The 20,756-nt window shown below is 36.4% G+C and overlaps 1 protein-coding gene across 14 annotated transcripts in view; it reads right to left on the bottom strand.

Annotated features, from left to right (window-relative positions):
• LOC145678403 (methyltransferase-like protein 25B) overlaps positions 1–20,756 on the bottom strand; it is an 881,238-nt gene that overhangs the window by 411,928 nt on the left and 448,554 nt on the right. For all 14 annotated transcript variants that reach the window (XR_014130376.1, XM_081748506.1, XM_081748507.1 and 11 more), the window contains one exon: positions 2,859–2,968. Coding sequence is in view for 13 of the 14 variants with exons in the window: in XM_081748506.1 (XP_081604632.1) it covers positions 2,859–2,968 (110 nt within the window). In the remaining variant the exon portion in view is untranslated. The remainder of the gene's footprint in view (positions 1–2,858; positions 2,969–20,756) is intronic.

Here is a 20,756-nt window from a genome sequence, read left to right as displayed (position 1 = left end):
TAACTTTATAAGATTACTTAAGATAATTTAAATTCGTCTATATTAATTAATCTAACTACGATTATATTTTAGGATCTTTTGTAGCCATAACTCCATTATATCACGGTGCTAACTTTAAAGGAGTGGTACAAATATATTTGTTGCCATAAAATTTCCCTATTTTGATACAAGAAACATAACTACTCTATAATTTTAACTGTAAATATGACAGTTAAGATTACTATCTAGTAGTAAATATAAAATAATTTTCATTTTAAAAGCATAATGTAGTAAACTATTAGAAAATTTCAATTTTCCCCAATTTTTTCGTTTTTTTCCAAGCTCGGGGAAAAACGGTAAAAAACTGTTTTTTACCCAAAATTTCTGTTTTTTTCCCCAGGCCTTTAGAACACTAATCTTGACTGTAAAAATTTTAAACTGGGGGGTTCTTTCAAGAATGTGGGGTCACTCCCCCACCCACAGGGGAGAGGAAGCTTACGGAAACGTTCTAATAAGATAATAGTAACGTAAAATGTCATAAATAGGGTGAAACGGGAGCAGATAAAGTTCTAGTAGTTTTTCCTCCAGTTTTGTACTTTTTTCTACACAGGTTAGTAAGAAATATTTTTGCCGGGTGGTCACACTGCTCTTACATTGTAGAAATGATCAGGTAATTGTCATAATAAGTACCGAAATTTTGTACGTCCGCTTCAGTTGGGTGTGGAAATGATTAATTAGTGATTCAAAGTTAAAGAAAATGGAATAAAGGTTTGCAAAATGAAGTTATTGGAGAATCGGGCCCTGACCGCATATAGAAATGCTTATTAGTATTATTTTCTTTGTATTTTTGTTTGCAGAATTTGTTTCCGTTTCACATACTTGTAGAGGACTTCTATTCGGCATATGGTCGGGTACTGATTGCTCAATGAAATTTCTATACCATTTAGTGATATATTTAAATGTATGTAGAAATTATTTTGAATATTTAGATCTAAATTCGAACCTTGAAAATATTTTTTGACAAATTTCCAAATCCATGCAACCATTAAAATGTTTAATCGGGGGACAAACAAAATTTAACTTTGCCCTTCGGAGCATTGGAACATATGAAATTGTTAGATTTGTATTGTTCTGCAGGTTTAGTTTTGTTAATTTTATGTAATAAATTGTTATATTTTCGAAAGGTATGTGTAATTCCAAATCCAGGTTTTCCTAACAATAAGCGGCTCATTAATACCATATCTAACCACTAATTATGTTCTCTAGTGTTGGTATCACCTAACGAGAGACTCATACCGTTATAATATGAAACCATTGCAAGAATGAAGCAACTTGGTATTATGTTGATTAAAATGGAGAGTTATGAATTTGACTTATGGATACTAGTGTACCTTTTAGATTGTTATATGGAAGCAAGCTAACGATATTTAAGACTTAATTACATTATTACATGGATAGATTCAATTTCTTGCCTAATACAAGCCAGAAGCATAAATTACGTGAAGTAATACGAAATCAAAGCGAAACTTGAAAGAAATAAGGAGCAACAACGGGAACATTTGTTCCACCAAGTGATTTCATTCGAAAGAGGTTTTTTTCGAACTAGATATAATTCTAGTTTAATGCATTAAACTAAAGGAAGAAAACTTACCTGATATTCTAATTGCCGTTTCGTTTAAAGCAGTGGTTCTCAACCTAATTCCTATCACGGCTCCTATTTTATCACATCATCTAGCCAGCGACCCCTTATAGTTTCTGGTTTGTAATAAGCTTGTGTGGAATTTGTAATTAACCTACTGCGGAGATCTCACGATATCCATCTACTTCTATAATAGTAAAATCCATTTCTTGTATATAGAGGATACAGTAACTTTCCCAAAAGCGAATGGATTAAAACCAAATTTGGTCAGTTCATTCATATTACAAATATCAAATCCGACCTGTCATACTGTTTCAAAATGAACGTCGTTTCAAATTTTAAAATTTCATAACATCCTTAATTTTGAGTCATATGATAAATAAAATAGTGTGATTTCTAATTTTGGTTTTAAAAAACTTGGACAGTTGTTTTTTTAAAAAAAGTTACTGAGTATTTCAAATGACTTGATAATGTACGTCACGAAGACTGAACTGGCCACACTAGTGAAATCATACCAGGCTCAGGTATCTAATTAGCTTTCAATTTTAATTGTATTTCAATATGGAGGTTCTGTTGCATTTATATTTTTCAGGTATGCATTTCATTAGTTTCATATCGTACCTGTTTCATTTAAATTGATTTTTAAACAACTCTGCACCTGTTGAATATGTTTAGTAGACCTAGTTTTTGTTGTTCTTAAGAGTATGTATAAAAATAAAATTATGCCTATCAGAAGAAAATTCAAAATAATATTTAAAAGTATTTTCCGGTATCATATTCTAATTATATTTATCTTTTCTGCTTATCTTCGCGACCTCCAGATTGAGAAACCCTGCTCTAAAGCGATAAAACTTGAATTTTTACCTTCGTGACTTCCCTCACGGATCACTACTAATTCGAAGTATAAGATAATGTAATTTTGAGCGAACTCTTCCAAAAACGTTTAACAGTTGCTGATACTTAAGTTTTGTCTCTGTGTTATTTCTCTAGTGTAGCCTCGATCTAGCACGTAAATCCAAAATTGTTTTTGTTATTTATCTTCTCTATTTTCTAGTTATTACTGTCTTTAACTGTTATTTTCGCCTAACCATTCCATTCTCACGTAAAAGAAAAAAAAGTGATTTATGCTGTAAGGCGAAATTTCTCCGTACTAACAAGAAAGTAGTAATAATTTTCTTACAAATACAAGTAATTTCCACTTATTTTAGCATTTAGACACATATAAGCTTAGAGTACATACTCGGCAAAATTCATCCTGTCCGCATGCTTAACGTTTTTTAATCCCAAGTGTCGAAGATGTGGCCAATGTTTCAATAGAATCCTTTCCAAGGTTGCTCTGTAACAGTGAACCTACAAATGAAAGTAAGAGACATTTTACATATTTATTGAGGATACCAAATATGTATTATCTGCCACTCCTCCGTTAAATTTAATATATAACTAATAAAGTAAATGAAATACAAATCCGGTAAGTTAATATTATACACGACATCACGTCCTCAAGTACTTAGTAAAAGACCTGTAGTTGATTTTGTGAATGAAATACATATAAAGGCATGTTACCAAATCAACATACAATTTAACTTTGATACGTTATAGTATTCTATACAGTTTTTGATCATGCAATATAGTTTTGTATATAGGGATTTCCTAGGCGAATAAACATATAATTTCAAGAAAACTGTAAAATCTAAATCAGTGAGTGAACTAGATGTAATATATCCTGTTGTGCCCGTCCTTGTACAGATAGTGTAGATAGGAAGCGAAGCGGTGTAGGGCGGCTGGAGCGTTAGATCGCTGAGTTCGTTAATTCTTGTTGGAACAATGAGACCGAATAAATTCTTTATCACTTCTCGTTTATTTTCCTCAAAATATTTGCAAGAAGTTTAAGATAGATTTTACGAAGAAGGACGGGAATTAAGTACCTGAAACCACTTCGTAGTTTACAAGAAATATTTGAAAGTCAGCTTGCTGAAATGAAAGAATAGCGTCAGAAATGAAAGATAAGTAAGTTTGATGGAACTGAATTAATGAGACGTATAGATGTGAATGGTGATGTCTAGGCCTAGATATACAGAATTGCAAATGTCACAGAGTGTCACAGAATTCGTCGGTTAAAAGTAAAAGTAAGAGAGCGGATTCTCAGTAGCACCTCGTGCGTTATTGTCTTCGGGAATAATGAAGGCTCCGCAATCAGAACGTTATATAATGGTCCATAATATCTGATTATGTGACAAGTGGTTGACTTATCATATAGGGGAACTTACTTTCTCATGACCACTATCTTTGTGTGCATATGTCGATACAGATCTAATATTTTTGTACACAAAATGTTCTCATTCATCTCATATATTAATCTGATAGTGGTGTCATGTTAGAAGGTACCACAAAGTAGAACGTAAGTTACAAGGTTCAGGTCAATGATGTATTTATATCATGAGAGGTCTTGATTTTTTAACTTTTCGTAATATAAACACAGATATCATTGTATTAGAGTTGCCAAAGCATGAAATTACAAGACAGTGACAATATTTCTTATCGTTTCCTAGAAAGATGAAGTTCATTTCCAAATCATTCATATTTCCTTTAAATCTGCAATAACTGGTCACGAAAAATAAAGTATATTACAATCTTAAATAAAATATTTATTTTCCAATATAATAATGAAAGAACATAGAGAATAATGCAAGTTAATAATTAGAATAAAATGAAGGTTACAGAGATTACATAATTATGTAGGGTGCCGCATTCTTCTACTGCGAAGAAAAGTTTCTTCAAGAAAAGAAGAATATCGTATCAGATCACGAGCTTGAAATACAAAGGACGAATCGGAAAATGTAGTTTTGCCATTTGGTTCTCCCACCATCAAATCCTACATTCCAAAACAATATTTCAAGTTCGCCAGTACGCCCCGAATTCCCGATATCAAAATTTTCTGCTTTGCATATACTATTTGTGAAATATTTAATGTCTTCTAGATTATGCCATGAACACTTTCTGAAATCACGTTTACATTATTAAAAACGCACTTAACACTTGTAGTTATGTTATTGTTCGATTGTTTTTGTTGCACTAAAGAAGAAACACCTTCTCCAGCTCCCTTCCGGGCGGCAATATGCCCAGTAGTGCCGAAACGTTGCTACGCTGGATCCAGTAGATATTCGTTGTATTAAGAACGATGTTGAACGAAGATCTCCAGAAACGACAGAAACGCGTCTGCCTACCACTCTGATAAAACCCAGACTTCTAGCACTCCATGTACCACTCGTCTCGATGGCTATTGGAGCAAAAATAAATTTGTCGAGGAGACTATTGCATTTCCTTTCCTTTTCTTCTTCTCTACGTCTAGCAACTTCTCCAGCATTCATAGCAGTCAACGGAAGGCTTGAGTGTGCAAATGAGTCCGAGCAAGTAAAGTCCCATACAAATGATTTGCCTCTCACCCAAGGTACTAATGTCATGCCGTGGAGTCGTTTACCATTGGAACGACAACAACCTGACGGTTCACTTATGGAAGGAATTCCGGACGTGGTGAGGTCTCGCAAAATGATGTCATTAACAGAGGAATGTCTGGACTTTCCGCCAATGCTCTCCATGCATGAAAGGTCACGCAGGCCGCGTTAGGTCACTGATCCCTGCGGGCTGGACAGCGACCTAATCTTAATGTTACTGCGATGCGAAAGGTTTCATTAGACATGTGAAGACCTAATTGGGGGGGGTTGTGCATTCAAGCATGCCCAGCATGGGGGATGAATCTGCAAGAAGTATGGCTTTATCCTCTGGAACAGCAACGGATTTTAAAAGAAGTTTATGGGAATGTGTTGCAATTAGTGTGTACCAAGATGCTTGAGAACCTCTTTTACTGATTTCTGGAAGGTCCGTATCTGTTATATTTTTCCATTTGCTAGAACCTTTTTGAAGTGTTCCATCTGGGTCCAGGTGGTAAGCTTATGGAAGAAGAGCCTCGACTAAACGAAGAGATCCGTGGTAGGACGCTAAAAAGGTAGGAATACGGTGAATATCAACGGTTCGTCGAAGACCAAGACTCCCTAATCCAACAGGTAACAATGCTTGCATCAGTGGCGGCTAATGTTAGTGTTGCAGCGTTGCGCAACGACCAAAGTATTTAAAGAAAAAATTGTATTATCAATAGTAGTAATGAACAGAAAAATACGTTTTAACACTCGCATATATACACTTTAAATAACATATTTTTTTTTTACTTCTGTAACTGTCCGTTCCGTTAATCCATTTTAAAAAGCGAAAAATAATCCGTTACAGAGTCTCTAATTTATATTGTGTTGCAGCAAGCATACAACGACCAGATTCCTTCAGCGCGGGAATTGGAGCGAATGTTAAGTCTCCTTTTCCCTATCTCAGAAATTAAAGAGACTGGTCGTTGCAGTGCTTCTGCAACACAGCACGGTTTCCAGTGAATGAGAAGATTTTTCGCGCTAAATAAGATTTCTAAATGTTATTTCACTAGAAATTAACAAATAGGATTTGTTTTTATGCATTTATGTTTTTAAATTACAGGACCATACTGAAGCAAATCAATATAATGACAATTTCAAAAAGTGATTGCAGAATTACAAAATAAGAAAGAAAATATCTAGTAGAGCAGAAAACAAATGAAAGTAGACCCGCGTTTGCAAGTTAATTCTTAGCTTATATTGATAATGAAGGCTTCTTCCACAGTAATTTGTGATTCAAATATTAACAGCGAACAGCGAACAGCTCTGAAGTTGAATGTTTTCAAGGCCACCGACACATTTTGATAAATACACTGTCACGTGACTTGCCCTTAGGGAGTGAGTATGCCACAGCAGTTGCATTGTGTGTTTCCGTATGGTACTGAAATATTTCTTTGGCAGGAAAATTGTTTTGTAAGGAACCAAAGACGACTGAATATAAAAACATTTAAAAAGTATACTCGGCCTGCAAAACTTACATGCCGGGCTTTATTTGATGAGTAAGGACAACCACTACCACGGTACATGTTGTGGCACGAAAGTTGTAGTCTACGTGTCTGCTATGAGGTGGTCAGCTGGGTTTGTTTATACACATCAGGCTTGACTTTTGTTTGTTGAGTACAGCACCTGAAATCCATTCACAATTCGATATGAGGGTTTCAACATGTGATAGTTCTTGTGGATTGATAACCCTTTGGAGTTCTAGTACCTATTTTTTAGCTACTAAAGTAGTGTCTTCATTATTCGATTTAAAAAGAACAAATAAAGGTTTTTACTTTGGGTTTTCTGTTTTTCCAAGTCTACAGGCATTGTAGAACACGTTATGTATGGTTTCACGCTTTTGTGCGTCGAGACATAGGAGGTGATGACGTCAAAACTTTAAAAAATATTTTGTTGTTAGGCCGATATTTATTTTTTTAATTCTTTTGGCGGACTTACTTTTGCACCTAGAAGAATGAAATTTGAACAAATATTCACTCCATCGAATAGTATTTATCAGATTTCTTTCAGATCTCTGCGTTAAAACAGGGAGGACGGGGAGTCCAGAGGGGCAAAAACTTTAAAACGATATTTTAACGAAAGGTTACGTTTGAAAGGTAGTACTATTATCAAGAGAATGATGGCGAACCATGATCCTAGAATAAACACGGATGTCTCAGGAAATTTTTTACCCGACATTAGGGTCTTTTGCGGTAGTCTGGGGCACTGTGGGGATTATTGATAAATACTTTTCCTGCTCTTACTATTCAAGACAGAAATTTGAAATTTTGTACACACATATAGTATTTTTCAGTTGATTTTAAGATGTCTGCGTTTACACGGCGGTCCAAAGGGACTAAAAAAATTAAAAAATTAGAGAAAAATTTTATTTCTCTCAAAATTTCCCACTTCAGGGACACAATAGGGAAATGTAAATGGTACACTCCGATTCAAAAACATTGCGACAGCTAACGCCGTGCAGTTAGGCCACCCAATATACATCTTCTTATCCCATAGTTGTCAGGTAAATCACACCTCCTTTCTTCTCTCCCATACTAAAATTAGCTAACAACATGAGCGCAATTCTTATTTCAAACTATACATGTATTATTATAGATAAAATGAAACAACGAAACCGAGAAGAAACAAGATTCATAGGTTGATGTAGGGAGAAACTGAAATACCCACAATGAAAAATTGAAACCAATGAATGTGTGTTACACAGAGATTCAGAAATGAGGCAGAGAGAGAGAGAGAGAGAGAGAGAGAGAGAGAGAGACAGAGAGAAGAGGAAAGGAGAGGAGAAGAAGAAAAAGTAACGGGAGAACAGATAAAACTGTGGAATTTAAACGTAGTAAGAAAATAACCTAACATTATAAAGTTCCGTTTGCAGAAATCCAACAGTAATATATAAATAACGTTTGTTTTTACATAGTTTTTCAGAACTATTCAAATATATAGACAATCCCTTAAATATTTATTATGTTACTTTCATAATGGATAGCATACTCAATTTCAAGTAGAACTGTAGATGTTCGAGACACATCCAGGATAATGTCAAAGTTGTAAAACACACGCTTTGTTTCCGCATGGTTCGATTGCAAATTCGGTAGTGTTCGTTGGACGTAATTATCCAAAATACATTCTAATATACCCAGTAGATAGCGTTGGTCATATCCTCCATTTCAGACTACTAATGCAAACTGGACGAAAAAACGAAACGAAAAAAAAGAGAAAGAAAGAAAAAAGAGAAAATTGAAGAGTGCTATTTTATTTTAAATATCTATCAGATATAACCTATATTAAAAGTCCAAACTGTATCGTAATGGAAAGCTACAAATGTTGGAAAGGAAAAGTTCATGTTTCTCATAGATGTAGCATCTTTCAAATTTCAACGTGAATAAAACACATTGAATTATAGGATGGGAACAAATATTGTGTCGAACTAGTATAAATAAAATTTTGTTTTCAAATAACCAAAGAGGTACCATTTTCTAGTCTTTTCCGAAGAGTTATCTGTTCCAAACATCCAGCATTGATTTCATCTCTTCCGGATATAACGTAATTTGCACAGATAGAAAGAACACACTAAGAGCTCAAACGCATCATCGTGTCAGTCGTATGATGTTGGTTAGGTTATAGACCACCACTGGATCGATGATTTTAAATCCGTAGTAACCCGGTAATTCGAATGAGACTCGGTAACCCAGAGGATAAAAAAAAGAGATTTTACTTATTTCCTTGCGTTTGAACAATATTTCTGTCAGAGATGACTAGGACCGTTGATGTTATCCCTAGAGCACGAAAAACACGACGCCGAAGTTAACAGTTAATTAGATTCCCCGGATTAGGTATATCATGCTTCTGCTCCGTTTTAACTTTGGAATATGAAGTTCCTGTATGTGTGAGAGGGAGAGAAGTGAAAGATGGAAAGACAGGATAGAGAGACGTCAAGGAAGATAGAGAGGGACGGGAGGAATATAAATATGAAGCATACTTACTATTGCAGTGTATGATATAGAACGCACACACTATTTACTCTAACTATCGCCAGTAATGCCTTGTAAGTTCTCCACCAGAAGATGAATCTCTGTTTGCAGCCATTATTTTATGCGAAAAAAATACTACCTGATGGGGAATCGAACCAAGATTTTCCATTTGGAAGTCTGACACGTTACCACTACACCACCGATTGCTTTAGCCAAACTTTGTTTAACAAATGGTGTAGTGTTTCTTTCCGAGAACGAAAACAGGAAAAGTGTATACTGCAGATCAATGATGTCTTTGGAATGTCCTGGTAATTCCCTTGCCCTTTCCCAACGAACATTCGTAAATCGTCTCTATCATGATACAGGTGTTTGCTTTCATATTCTTACGTACTGCTTGTCCAGTATTATAAGTCGATTCTTCACAATCATATTGTAAAAATATTAACTTTGACGTGAATAAGATTTGAACCTATGTTAGATAGCTGTATTGTTCATAAGGCCACTGCGTTACCCCAACACTATCTTGCCACCTGAAATTAGAAGCCAAATATTACTTACTTTAGCTCTGATCTTTGGAACGAGTCAAAGTGCACAACGAAATTGATTTATTCGACGGCCTAAAGAGAAATTAGTGCCCACTAATAAAGGAAATGCATACAATCCAGAAAAAAAATACCGAAATAAAACATATTTTAAAGTAATTTCATCGTGCAAGTTCAAAAGTACGTGAATAATAATAATAATAATAATAATAATATAATAATAATAATAATAATAATAATAATAATAATAATAATAAAAATAAATGTATACATTCACAGTATAGTAGTCTATTATTATTATTATTATTATTATTATTATTATTATTATTATTATTATTATTATTATTATTAGCATCAATTACCCGCTTCATTGGGTTAAATTGAGAAAAAATAGTAATATGGTCCGTTATTCACTCACAGTTTAGTAATACTAAAGCCCTCTTTGATATCGGTCATTTTTTATGAGTTTTATATATCCCCTCCCCACCCTATGTTGATCTGCAGTGTCATTGTTGATCTAAGCGAGCCGGAAAACTGTGAATTGGACACTGATATTGTTTTTTTCGATCATTTTTATATGTCTCCCGCTCCTCCAAGTAGATGGACTGAATTTGGATTTAAACACCATCAGATGTGCCACTGTTAATCTCAGAGACTCCAAAAATTAAAGATTCGCCACTTACACCAGTAATTTTTAGTTCCTTGTTAAATGTCGCTCCCCCTCTCCATCTCTTAAGTTCCACCGTCCAAGTGATATGACAGAAACCATCTCAGGTTGGAACTTCATCTAGGTTGAAAATGTGATCAAGATTGGTTTAGTGATTCAAGAGTCATTAAGTTTTATTAACTTAATTTATTTATTTATTTTATTTATTTATATATCTCCCACTCCAACTCCCCTCTCCAAGTTCTCCCGAGAAAATGAAATGAAAAAAATCATCTCAGGCCCGAACCTCACCTCTGTTACAAATTTGATCGTTAAGGATCCTTTGTTTCGCGAGTTATCAACTTTTATTTATATATTTAACTTCTACCTCTCTTCAACCCTAAGCTATATCGTCAAATAAATAAATACAATCTTAGGCCCGAACCTGATCTGTGTTGAAAATTTGAGATCGGTCGGGTGGTGCGAGAGTGATGAAGTCACAAAGACAGCCACTTTCATTTTCAGTTTTTTTACATGTATCTCCCTCTCACCGGCCCCTACGTTGCACCGTCAAACTGAAATGACAAATGTCGTCCAGGATCCAAACCTTATCTATGTGGAAAGCATGATAGAGATCGGTCGTGTGGTTCAAGAGATTAGGAGCCACAAACATACTTACTTTCAATTTTACAATATAGGTTATTATTATTATTATTATTATTATTATTATTATTATTTGGGCACTTTTAAACTTGCACGGAGAAATTACTGCAAAATATGTTTTATTTTCACATTCTTTCCTCGATTGAAAGTTTTTTTTATCAGTGAGCATTTCTTTCTTTCTAGGCCGTCGAACAAATCAATTTCGTCGTGCACTTTGTTGCAAATAACGTTACAGAAAGAAACCGATTCGTTCCAAAGATCAGGGCTAAAGAAAGTAATATTCGACTCCTTATTTTAGGTGGCATGATAGTGCACGGGTAATGCAGTGGCCTTATGAATAATATAGCTATCTAACATAGGTTAAAATCCTGTTACGTTAAAGTTAATTTTTTACAAAGTGATTGTGAAGAATTGACTTATCATACTGGACAAGCAATATGTAAGAATGTGAAAGCAAACACCTGTATCGTGATAAAGACGATTTACAAATGTTGGATGGGAAAGAGCAAAGGAATTACCAGGACATTCCAAAGATATCATTGATCTGCAGTATACACTTTTCCTGTTTTCGTTCTCAGAAAGAAACACTACACCATTTGTTAAACAAAGTTTGGCTAAAGCAATCGGTGATGTAGTGGGAACGTGTCAGACTTCCAAATGGAAAATCTTGGTTCGATTCTCCAACAGTTAGTATTTTTTCGCATAAAATAATTGCTGCAAACAGAGATTCACCTTCTGATGGAGAACTAACAAAGCATTAATGGCTATAGTTCGAGTAAATAGTGTGTGCGTTCTATATCATACACTGCAATAGTAAGTATGCTTCATATTTATATTCCTCCCGTCCCTTTCTATCTTCCTTGACGTTTCTCTCTCCTGTCTTTCCATCTTTCACTTCTCTCCCTCTCACACATACAGGAACTTCATATTCCAAAGTTAAAACGGAGCAGAAGCATGATAAACCTGGTTCGGGGAATCTAATTAACTGTTAACTTCGGCGTCGTGTTTTTCGTGCTCTAGGGATAACATCAACGGTCCTAGTCATCTCTGACAGAAATATTGTTCAAACGCAAGGAAATAAGTAAAATCTCTTTTTTATCCTCTGGGTTACCGAGTCTCATTCGAATTACCGGGTCACTACGGATTTAAAATCATCGATCCAGTGGTGGTCTATAACCTAACCAACATCATACGACTGACACGATGATGCGTTTGAGCTCTTAGTGTGTTCTTTCTATCTGTGCAAATTACGTTATATCCGGAAGAGATGAAATCAATGCTGGATGTTCGGAACAGATAACTCTTCGGAAAAGACTAGAAAATGGTACCTCTTTGGTTATTTGAAAACAAAATTTTATTTATACTAGTTCGACACAATATTTGTTCCCATCCTATAATTCAATGTGTTTTATTCACGTTGAAATTTAAAAGATGCTACATCTATGGGAAACATGAACTTTTCCTTTCCAACATTTGTAGCTTTCCATTACGATACAGTTTGGACTTTTAATATAGGTTATATCTGATAGATATTTAAAATAAAATAGCACTCTTCAATTTTCTCTTTTCTTTCTTTCTCTTTTCTTTTCGTTTCGTTTTTTTTCGTTCAGTTTGCATTAGTAGTCTGAAATGGAGGATATGACCAACGCTATCTACTGGGTATATTAGAATGTATTTTGGATAATTACGTCCAACGAACACTACCGAATTTGCAATCGAACCATGTGGAAACAAAGCATTTTGTGTGTCTCGAACATCTACAGTTCTACTTGAAATTGAGTATGCTATCCATTATAAAAGTAGCGTAATAAATGTTTAAGGGATCGTCTATATATTCGAATAGTTCTGAAAAGCTATGTAAAAACAAACGTTATTTATATATTACTGTTGGATTTCTGGAAACGGAACTTTATAATGTTAGGTTATTTTCTTACTACGTTTAAATTCCACAGTTTTATCTGTTCTCCCGTTACTTTTTCTTCTTCTCCTCTCCTTTACTCTTCTCTCTCTCTCTCTCTCTCTCTCTCTCTCTCTCTCTCTGCCTCATTTCTGAATCTCTGTGTAACACACATTCATTGGTTTCAATTTTTCATTGTGGGTATTTCAGTTTCTCCCTACATCAAACTATGAATCTTGTTTCTTCTCGGTTTTGTTATTTCATTTTATCTGTACTAATACATGTATAGTTTGAAATAAGAATTGCGCTCGTGCTGTTAGCTAATTTTAGTATGGGAGTGAAGCAAAGATGAGAGATAGGGTTTCTTTCCCTGACACGATTATGGGATAAGAAGGTGTATATTTGTTGGCCTAACTGCACGGTGTTAGCTGTCGCAATCTTTTATGCGGAGTTTACCATTTGAAAGGCTGTTCTATTGTAATAAAACGAGGCATGAAGCATGATTCTACGATAAATAGGGATGATGCTGAAGTCGTTTTACTGAATGTCTGTAATTTACTTTTAAACATAGGACACCCTGTAAAACAGAGCACACTCAGTCTCAAACAAATGATGTGTCACAAACGAGTTCACATTCTCATTTGTAGGAATATTCAGGTCTAAGTTAGTCTAAAATCATAACCTTCTATATTTAATAATATTGTGTGATATGCAATATGGCGGAATTCAAGATGTGTTCGAAGGTGACCCCACTCCAAATCAATGCAATAATGCCAATTGTAACATATTTTGCCTCCGTCCACGCACGTCGTTATTATTGTTCTGTCCCAATACTTTTGACTAACTCTGTATACAGCTCCACATGTGCCTTCTCACTGCAAAATTAAACTAATCTTTTTCACAGAATATTTTTCATACTATACTTTGATCCAGGGCTAGAAACTGAATTTTAGAACAAAGGGGAAAGTGAATAATATATAAAGTTTGATTAGGCTATGTAACGAGAATACAAATTCCGAAAGACGGGAGTGCAACCTTACTTTAATGGAGAATGCAACCTTACTTAAGCAATAGCATTTGTAGCAGAACAATCAACAACCAAACAAAACTTATATCACCATTCAAATTTCTTATTTGTTACTAATAACTACAGACATTTTCCTTCTTTTGCACAAACACTTCAACTTACCAAATTGACAATATGCACTTGTGCATGCCTGATTTCCACTCGTGCTTTGATCTCAGGCTTTTTAGCCGTGGAACCGGGCTCTTTTGACGCGGGGCCTTTTTCACTCGGGACTATTTTACACGTGGCACTTTCGACTCCAACCCTATTGGCGCGGGGCCGTTTCGACTATGGCTCTTTTGACCAGGGCCCTTTTGAAACAGCGCCCTTTTGACGCGGGCTCATTTGTCGCCGACTCCTTACCCGGGCTCTTTCTACCGGGGCCGTTTTGATTTGGACCCTTTTGACTCGGGATTTTGGTCGCCGAGCCCTTTTGTCACGAGCCCTTTAGACGCAGGACCGTTTTTGATGGGCAGTTTTGTCATGTGGCCCTTTCGACCGGGGCCCTTTTTACTCGGGCATTTCGGTCCTCGCCCTTCTGACATAGAATATATATTCACCAGCTGAAATGCGTTCGGCAGGGGGAAGTTGTGAGTAAATAGATGATCAACGATCCAGGGCGCAGTAAAATTACTTACATAACTGCTCATATATCTTTCTTTCTACTGATTTTCACTCCTGATCTCAGGCTTTTTAGCCGTGCAATTGTATTTACCGGGCCTTTTATCGCGGGGCCTTTTTGATGCGGGGCTTCTTTGACACGATCTCTTTTAACGCAGGCCTCTTTTGACTCTGGGCATTTTGTAGCGGGGCCCTTTCGACTCGGGAACTTTTGACACGGGACCGTCCTAACCCGTGCTCTTTTCATGCGCTGTCCTTTTTGACCAGGACATTTTTTAGATAGGGCCCTTTTGTCGGGACGACCTTTTGATTTGGGCACTTTTGGCAGGGGGACCCTTTTGACTTAGAACCTATTGTCGCCGGTCCCTTTTGACCGGGGTCCATTTTACTTGGGCATTTCTGTCTTCACCTTTTTGTCCGTGCCCTTATGACAGAACTATATATATATATATATATATATATATATATATATACGTCAACTCTGCGCGGAGCAGGGAAGGGAGCAGGTATGATTCAATAGATGATCAATGATCAGGGAGCAGTAAAATTAGTTACAGCACTGGTCATATCTCTTTCTTTCTCTTGATTTCCACTCCTGATCTCAGGCTTTTTTGCCGTGAATCTATATTTGCCGGGCCCTTTTGACGCGGAGCCTTTTGAGTCGGGCTTTTTGACGCAGGGGTCTTTTGACTCGTCCCCTTTTAACGGGGGCCTTTTTGACTCGGGCTTTCTTTCGCGGTGCCCTTTCGACTGTAACCCTTTTGACACGGGCCGTTTTGACCCGTGTCCTTTTTGAGGTGAGGTCCCATTTGACCCGGACATTTTTGATAGGGCCTTTTTGTTGCGACGTCCTTTTGATTCTGGCCCTTTTGATAGCGAGGCTGTTTTGATTCGGATGCTTTTGTCGCAGGCCCCTTTCGACCGGGGCCTTTTTGATTCGGGCATTTCTGTTCTTGTCCTTTTGTCCGTGCCCTTCTGACATAGAAATATATATATATATATATATATATATATATATATATATATATGGAGTGAAACCTGTCTTCAGCGGAATCGAGCGGGACTTGCAAAAAATTCCGTTAAAGACAGGTTTCCGCTTAATGGAGATAGACCTTTCCGTTAAAAAAATATATATGCTTATAACGGACATAATGAGAAAATATATTGATGTACGCAACTTGTTCAATTACAGTACTTTTTTTTTCTACGGATTAATACCCAAAAAAACTTAAACACAAAATATGCTGTGCACACTTCCCTTTATTTTTCCCAATAGTCAAACAGGATTTTTTGCACACATTGCTACTACTTGGCTGCGGTATACTTCAGGACACAGAAAAGCTTTCTCTGGAATTTTGAAAGTCCTCTGAACTCTTTCCTCCTTGTTTTCACGACACGTGATGGAGATATATAACTTCTGCTTTATCTCAATTCCTTTTTACCAGAACTTTGTTTTGTCAGTTTTCTTCTCATTTTTGTTGGCTATCGCTAGTTTCTACACAAGCGGAACAGAAGTACGCCTACAAAGAAGAATGACATCTGACATGCTACGTAGGACTAGCGAAAAATTGTGGGAGCTGAATATGAGTAGAATATGAGTAGTGATTGACGAAGGTTCAACACTGCCCATAAAGATTTAACAAAAGAACGAAGTATTTATCGCAGACAGTATATGTTTACCCTCTCACAGGATGTTTAAAAATTTTCTAAACGATGTAGTCTGAAACTCAGAATTTTCCGTTAAAGGTTTATTTTGCTTTCCGTTGTCTGCATAACACAGTTTCCGCTTAATGAAGAGACTTTTACATATCTTTTACTCCAAAATCCATGGGACCATGAAATATTTCCCTTTAAGACAGTTTTCCGTTTAATAAAGGGTCCGTTGAAGGCAGGTTTTACTGTATATATATATATATATATATATATATATATATATATATATATATATTCAACAGCTGAAATGCGGGTGGCAGGGGGAAGGTATGAGTAAATAGATGATCAACGATTAGGGCACAATAAAATTAGTTACGCCACTGGTCATATGTATCCTTCTCCTGATTTTCACTCCTGATCTCAGGCTTTTTAGCAGTGGAATTGTATTTGCCAACCTCTTTGACGCGGGGTTCTTTTGACTTGGCTCCTTTTGACGCGGGGCCTTTTTGACTCGGGACCGTCTTGACCTGTGCCCTTTTGAAGCGGGGTCTTTTTAACCCGGCTTTTTTGACATAAGGCCCTTTTTACTCGGTCTCTTTACTCGCGATGATCTTTTGACCTGGACCCTTTTGACGAGGGGAACATTTTGATGCGGTGCATTTTCGACTCGGGCACTTTTGTCGCGGGGCCACTTTTGACCTTGCTCTTATGACGCGGGGCCTTTTAAAACCGAGCCCCGTTTTGACTTGGGCTTTTCTATCCTCGCCCTTTTTCGGGCCCTTCTGACATGGAACCATATATATATAACGCAGCAGTTGAAATGCGTGGGACAAGGGCCGGGTATGAGTAATCGATTACCCAGGGCGCAGTAAAATTAGTTACGCCACCTTTCATATCTCCTTCCTTCTCTTCCCTCTACATTATATCTGGAGATGTATGTTCTGACTAATAGGCTACAGTGGCGATTTTAAAAGTAAGAGGATATACGCTATCAATGATAAATGTTATGACTTTTAATATATATAGGGCAATAAATCGAAAAACTCTATATCGGCCTTTGCGCCCCCCTCCCCCCGTTCGAAGAAATCCTGCGGGCGTTAAAGATTATCATGTTGGTTAATTACTGTATTATATTGTGCTATACACGGAATAAATACTTCTGTGTTTTATTTAATAATAAGAACCTTATTTGCATTTATTACGGACCTTGCTTTACTACAGCGAAACATATTCACGTTCAGCATATTCAGTTTCCATTCTCAAAATAAGGACAGTGAGACGAATTAAATAATTCACGCATACATTTAGGACTTAGAAAAGTGTCCTGTGAATATGTCGTGTTAAATTTCTGAAGAGTGAAAAGCGCTAGTAGCAGTTGTCAGCAGTTATTAACTTAACATAGAAGATAATAAATTGAAAAACTGAGAATACGAATCTTTTCAGAGATAACAGTGTACTGATGCTTCAAATCTATGCCTCTACTCCCTATACCTACGTTAGTTCCCTAGTCAAAATAAAAACTCTTCAAAATTAATCACAATTTCTTATGCAACCATCCCTTCCTTGGAGTACTGCGCGGTCACATACCCGTCACGGCGATGTAAAGGCACTTTTGGCGACGAGGATACAATGTCTACGTTATCCATAACTATTGTTAGACGATTTCCTTACAATTAGGGGTGTTCGGAATAGAGATTTCAATTCCGGAATTCGGAATGTCGATAATTCCGGAATTTTTCGGTATTCCGTTTTTCGGAATCTCGGAATTTCGGAATTTTCGGAATCTCGGAATTCCGGAATTTTCAGAATCTCGGAACTCCGGAATTTAGTATCGTGTTCTGGATTCCGGAATTCCGATCTTCCGAAATTTCAGATCTTGTTTCAAGATTCCGGAATTCCGAACTTCCGATATTTGCGATGAAGTTCCGGAATTCCGATTTTCCGAAATCAAATCTGTTAGAGGCTTTATATTTTAGTATAGATATGTGGGAAATACCAACTGAAAATGTTCGTTGTGTAACAACAGTAGTGCCAATATTGTAAAGGCCATTGTTGACTTGAGCGATTTCCAACATTTGAGTGGTTTCGGCCATACTTTGAATATTAGAGTAAACAAAGCCCTTGAGCTACAGGGACCTTCGGAAACAGACAAATTATGAGTCAAAGCAGGAAAATGAGACATGCGCTGCAAGAAGAGTAAGATGCATTAGGCCTTCTGCGTAAAATACTTCCGTCATGCACGCCAACAAGATGATTGTTTACTTTCTTTTGATGCTGGTAGTTTTAACACGCCAAGAAGAAATAGCAAAAGTTCTGTCTCACACAATATATAAAAATCTTATCCTTCAGAACGAAGAAACAGAATTATTAACTATGATTATTAATTAGAATTATTAACTATTATCGTTCTTACAAATGCATTGTGACAGTATGTCAGCAGAAACATCTGTTACAGCGTCGGACATATGGCCATCATATGAACAAATTTCAAAAGATTTTCAAGTCGAAGAAACTCAACTGATAGACGATATATCATAACAAGATGAAGCAAGTACGCAGGAAACACATCTCTCATTCTATGACTTTTTGACTGAAGAGGGAGATAGTGAACAGATCTTAGAAGCAGCCTCAAATAAGATGAAAGAAGTATGAAAATGGAAATTTTGTCTCTTCTGAAATCGCGATTCGAGAAGGATGAAAGAAGCAGAATTCTGTAGAAAATTTGTGCTTTCTTAGATCTCAGGTTTAAAGAAGATAATTTGAGTAAAAATATTGAGATAACAAAAGGTAGAGTACTGTATAAGTTGAGACTTATTCCAGCAGGAAATCCTAAAAAACATATTCGAGGGAATGTTGGTACTAAAAGAATAGACGCCTAAAACGAAGGACATTTGGTGACAGGATAAAGAAGGCAGTCACATAGAATAATTGAACCTGTACCTAAGCCTTAGGGATGCAGATTTGGAGGAAGAGCCACTACTTTGGTGGAATAATCATTCCCACCATCTTTCAAGATTAACAAAATTAGCGAGAAAATATTTGTGTACACAAATAATCTTACCGCTGAGCATGCTGGGCAGTTAATATTTCTGTCCATGAACAAAACTATTGTTCCAAAAACATTTTAAAATACTATTGAATATAAGCTAAATTTTCTCATTGTTTCACATCTCTGGCTTAGTATAACAGGGGATTCATAAATCAACACGAAGTACAGAGTTCGACATAATTATTCTAACATAAACATGTTTACTAGATTTATCATTTCTATAGGTATGGAAAGAAAGTAGACAAAATTACAACTGCTACAAAATAAATTTGAGTTTTCTACTAAATATATAAACTCATGAAAAGCATCGGATACTTATTTCCACTACCAGAAAGGATGAAAATAGTTTGTTTACATCTGGATATCAGCATTCAACAGAGAACAGTTAGTAATTAGTTATGTTCCCCTTTCTATGGATTACTACGATAATTTTTTAACATGACTGTACTTTTTTGTGCTGACTGCAGAGTTCATATTTCTCCACTCTGAAGAAGTTCTTTCAGATGGTCCTTACTTCTAATGTGATGTTTCCTAACACGATCTTCGAGCTCGTTCCAGATGTTCTCTGTAGGGTTTAAATCTGGTGATTTGGTCGGTATCTTCAAAGTGTGAGGAGTGTTATACACCATCCAAAGCCTCATAATTTCCGCAGTATACTTTGGATCATTGTCCTGATGGAAGTAATACCCATTTCCCAATTCTAGCTTCTGTGCACTCCTCTTAAGATTGTTTTCAAGAATTCTCTTGTATTCAAACTTTTCCATGATTCCATCTATGAGCATCAGTTCCCCAACGCCTGATGAAGCCATACATCCCCATACCATCACACTGTTGCCTCCATGTTTCACTGTAGCTACCATGTTCTTAGCTGTATTTGATAGCCTTCACACTGTAACACGTCCATCACCCTTGTATAAGCAGAATTTGTTTTTATCCGACCAGAGAACGTGATTCCAGAATTCTGTTGGCTTCCCCTATACAGGTTAACAAATTTTTGACTCTTTTTCTGATTCACACAATTGACATATGGTTTCCTCGTAGGCACTATGTAACTGGCACTATGTAAAACCCGTCCAACTGTTCCTATGTGCATCACAGTGCCAGAATATTGTTCAAGGCTTCCTCTAATCTCAAATGCCGGATTCTGCTTGTTTGGCTCCTGTCTCTAGTACTAAGTTTAGAAGGAGCGGCGTATCTAGGCTTATTCACAACACTATTAATCTGTTTGAAGCGCTGAATGATGGAGAACACCATGATTTTGCTTCTGTTGACTGTACTATCAATTTCGGAGAGGGGTTTGTGTTGTTTGTACAGATTAATTACAACATTTCTCTCTTCGACTGTTGTCTCCTTAGCTTTACACCCCATTTCACTTGTGAATGCTTAGCTTTACACTACAATTGCGAACTGCTGTTGCGAGGCACAGTATGAAATCAACGACTGTGTGGTGAGGACATAAAACATGCATCCAGTCATGTGTCTACTCGTTTGGAGACGTTATGTCGTCCTATAAGTGAGACCGCAGGAGAAATATAGTAGACTCTATATATTGTGTGCTAA

The sequence above is a fragment of the Thermobia domestica genome, chromosome 2, assembly GCF_964235325.1.
Source record: "Thermobia domestica chromosome 2, izTheDome1.hap1.1, whole genome shotgun sequence".
Taxonomy (NCBI): domain Eukaryota; kingdom Metazoa; phylum Arthropoda; class Insecta; order Zygentoma; family Lepismatidae; genus Thermobia; species Thermobia domestica.
The sequence above is the reverse complement of the archived record's forward strand: the minus strand, read 5'-3'. Positions and strand labels throughout refer to the sequence as shown.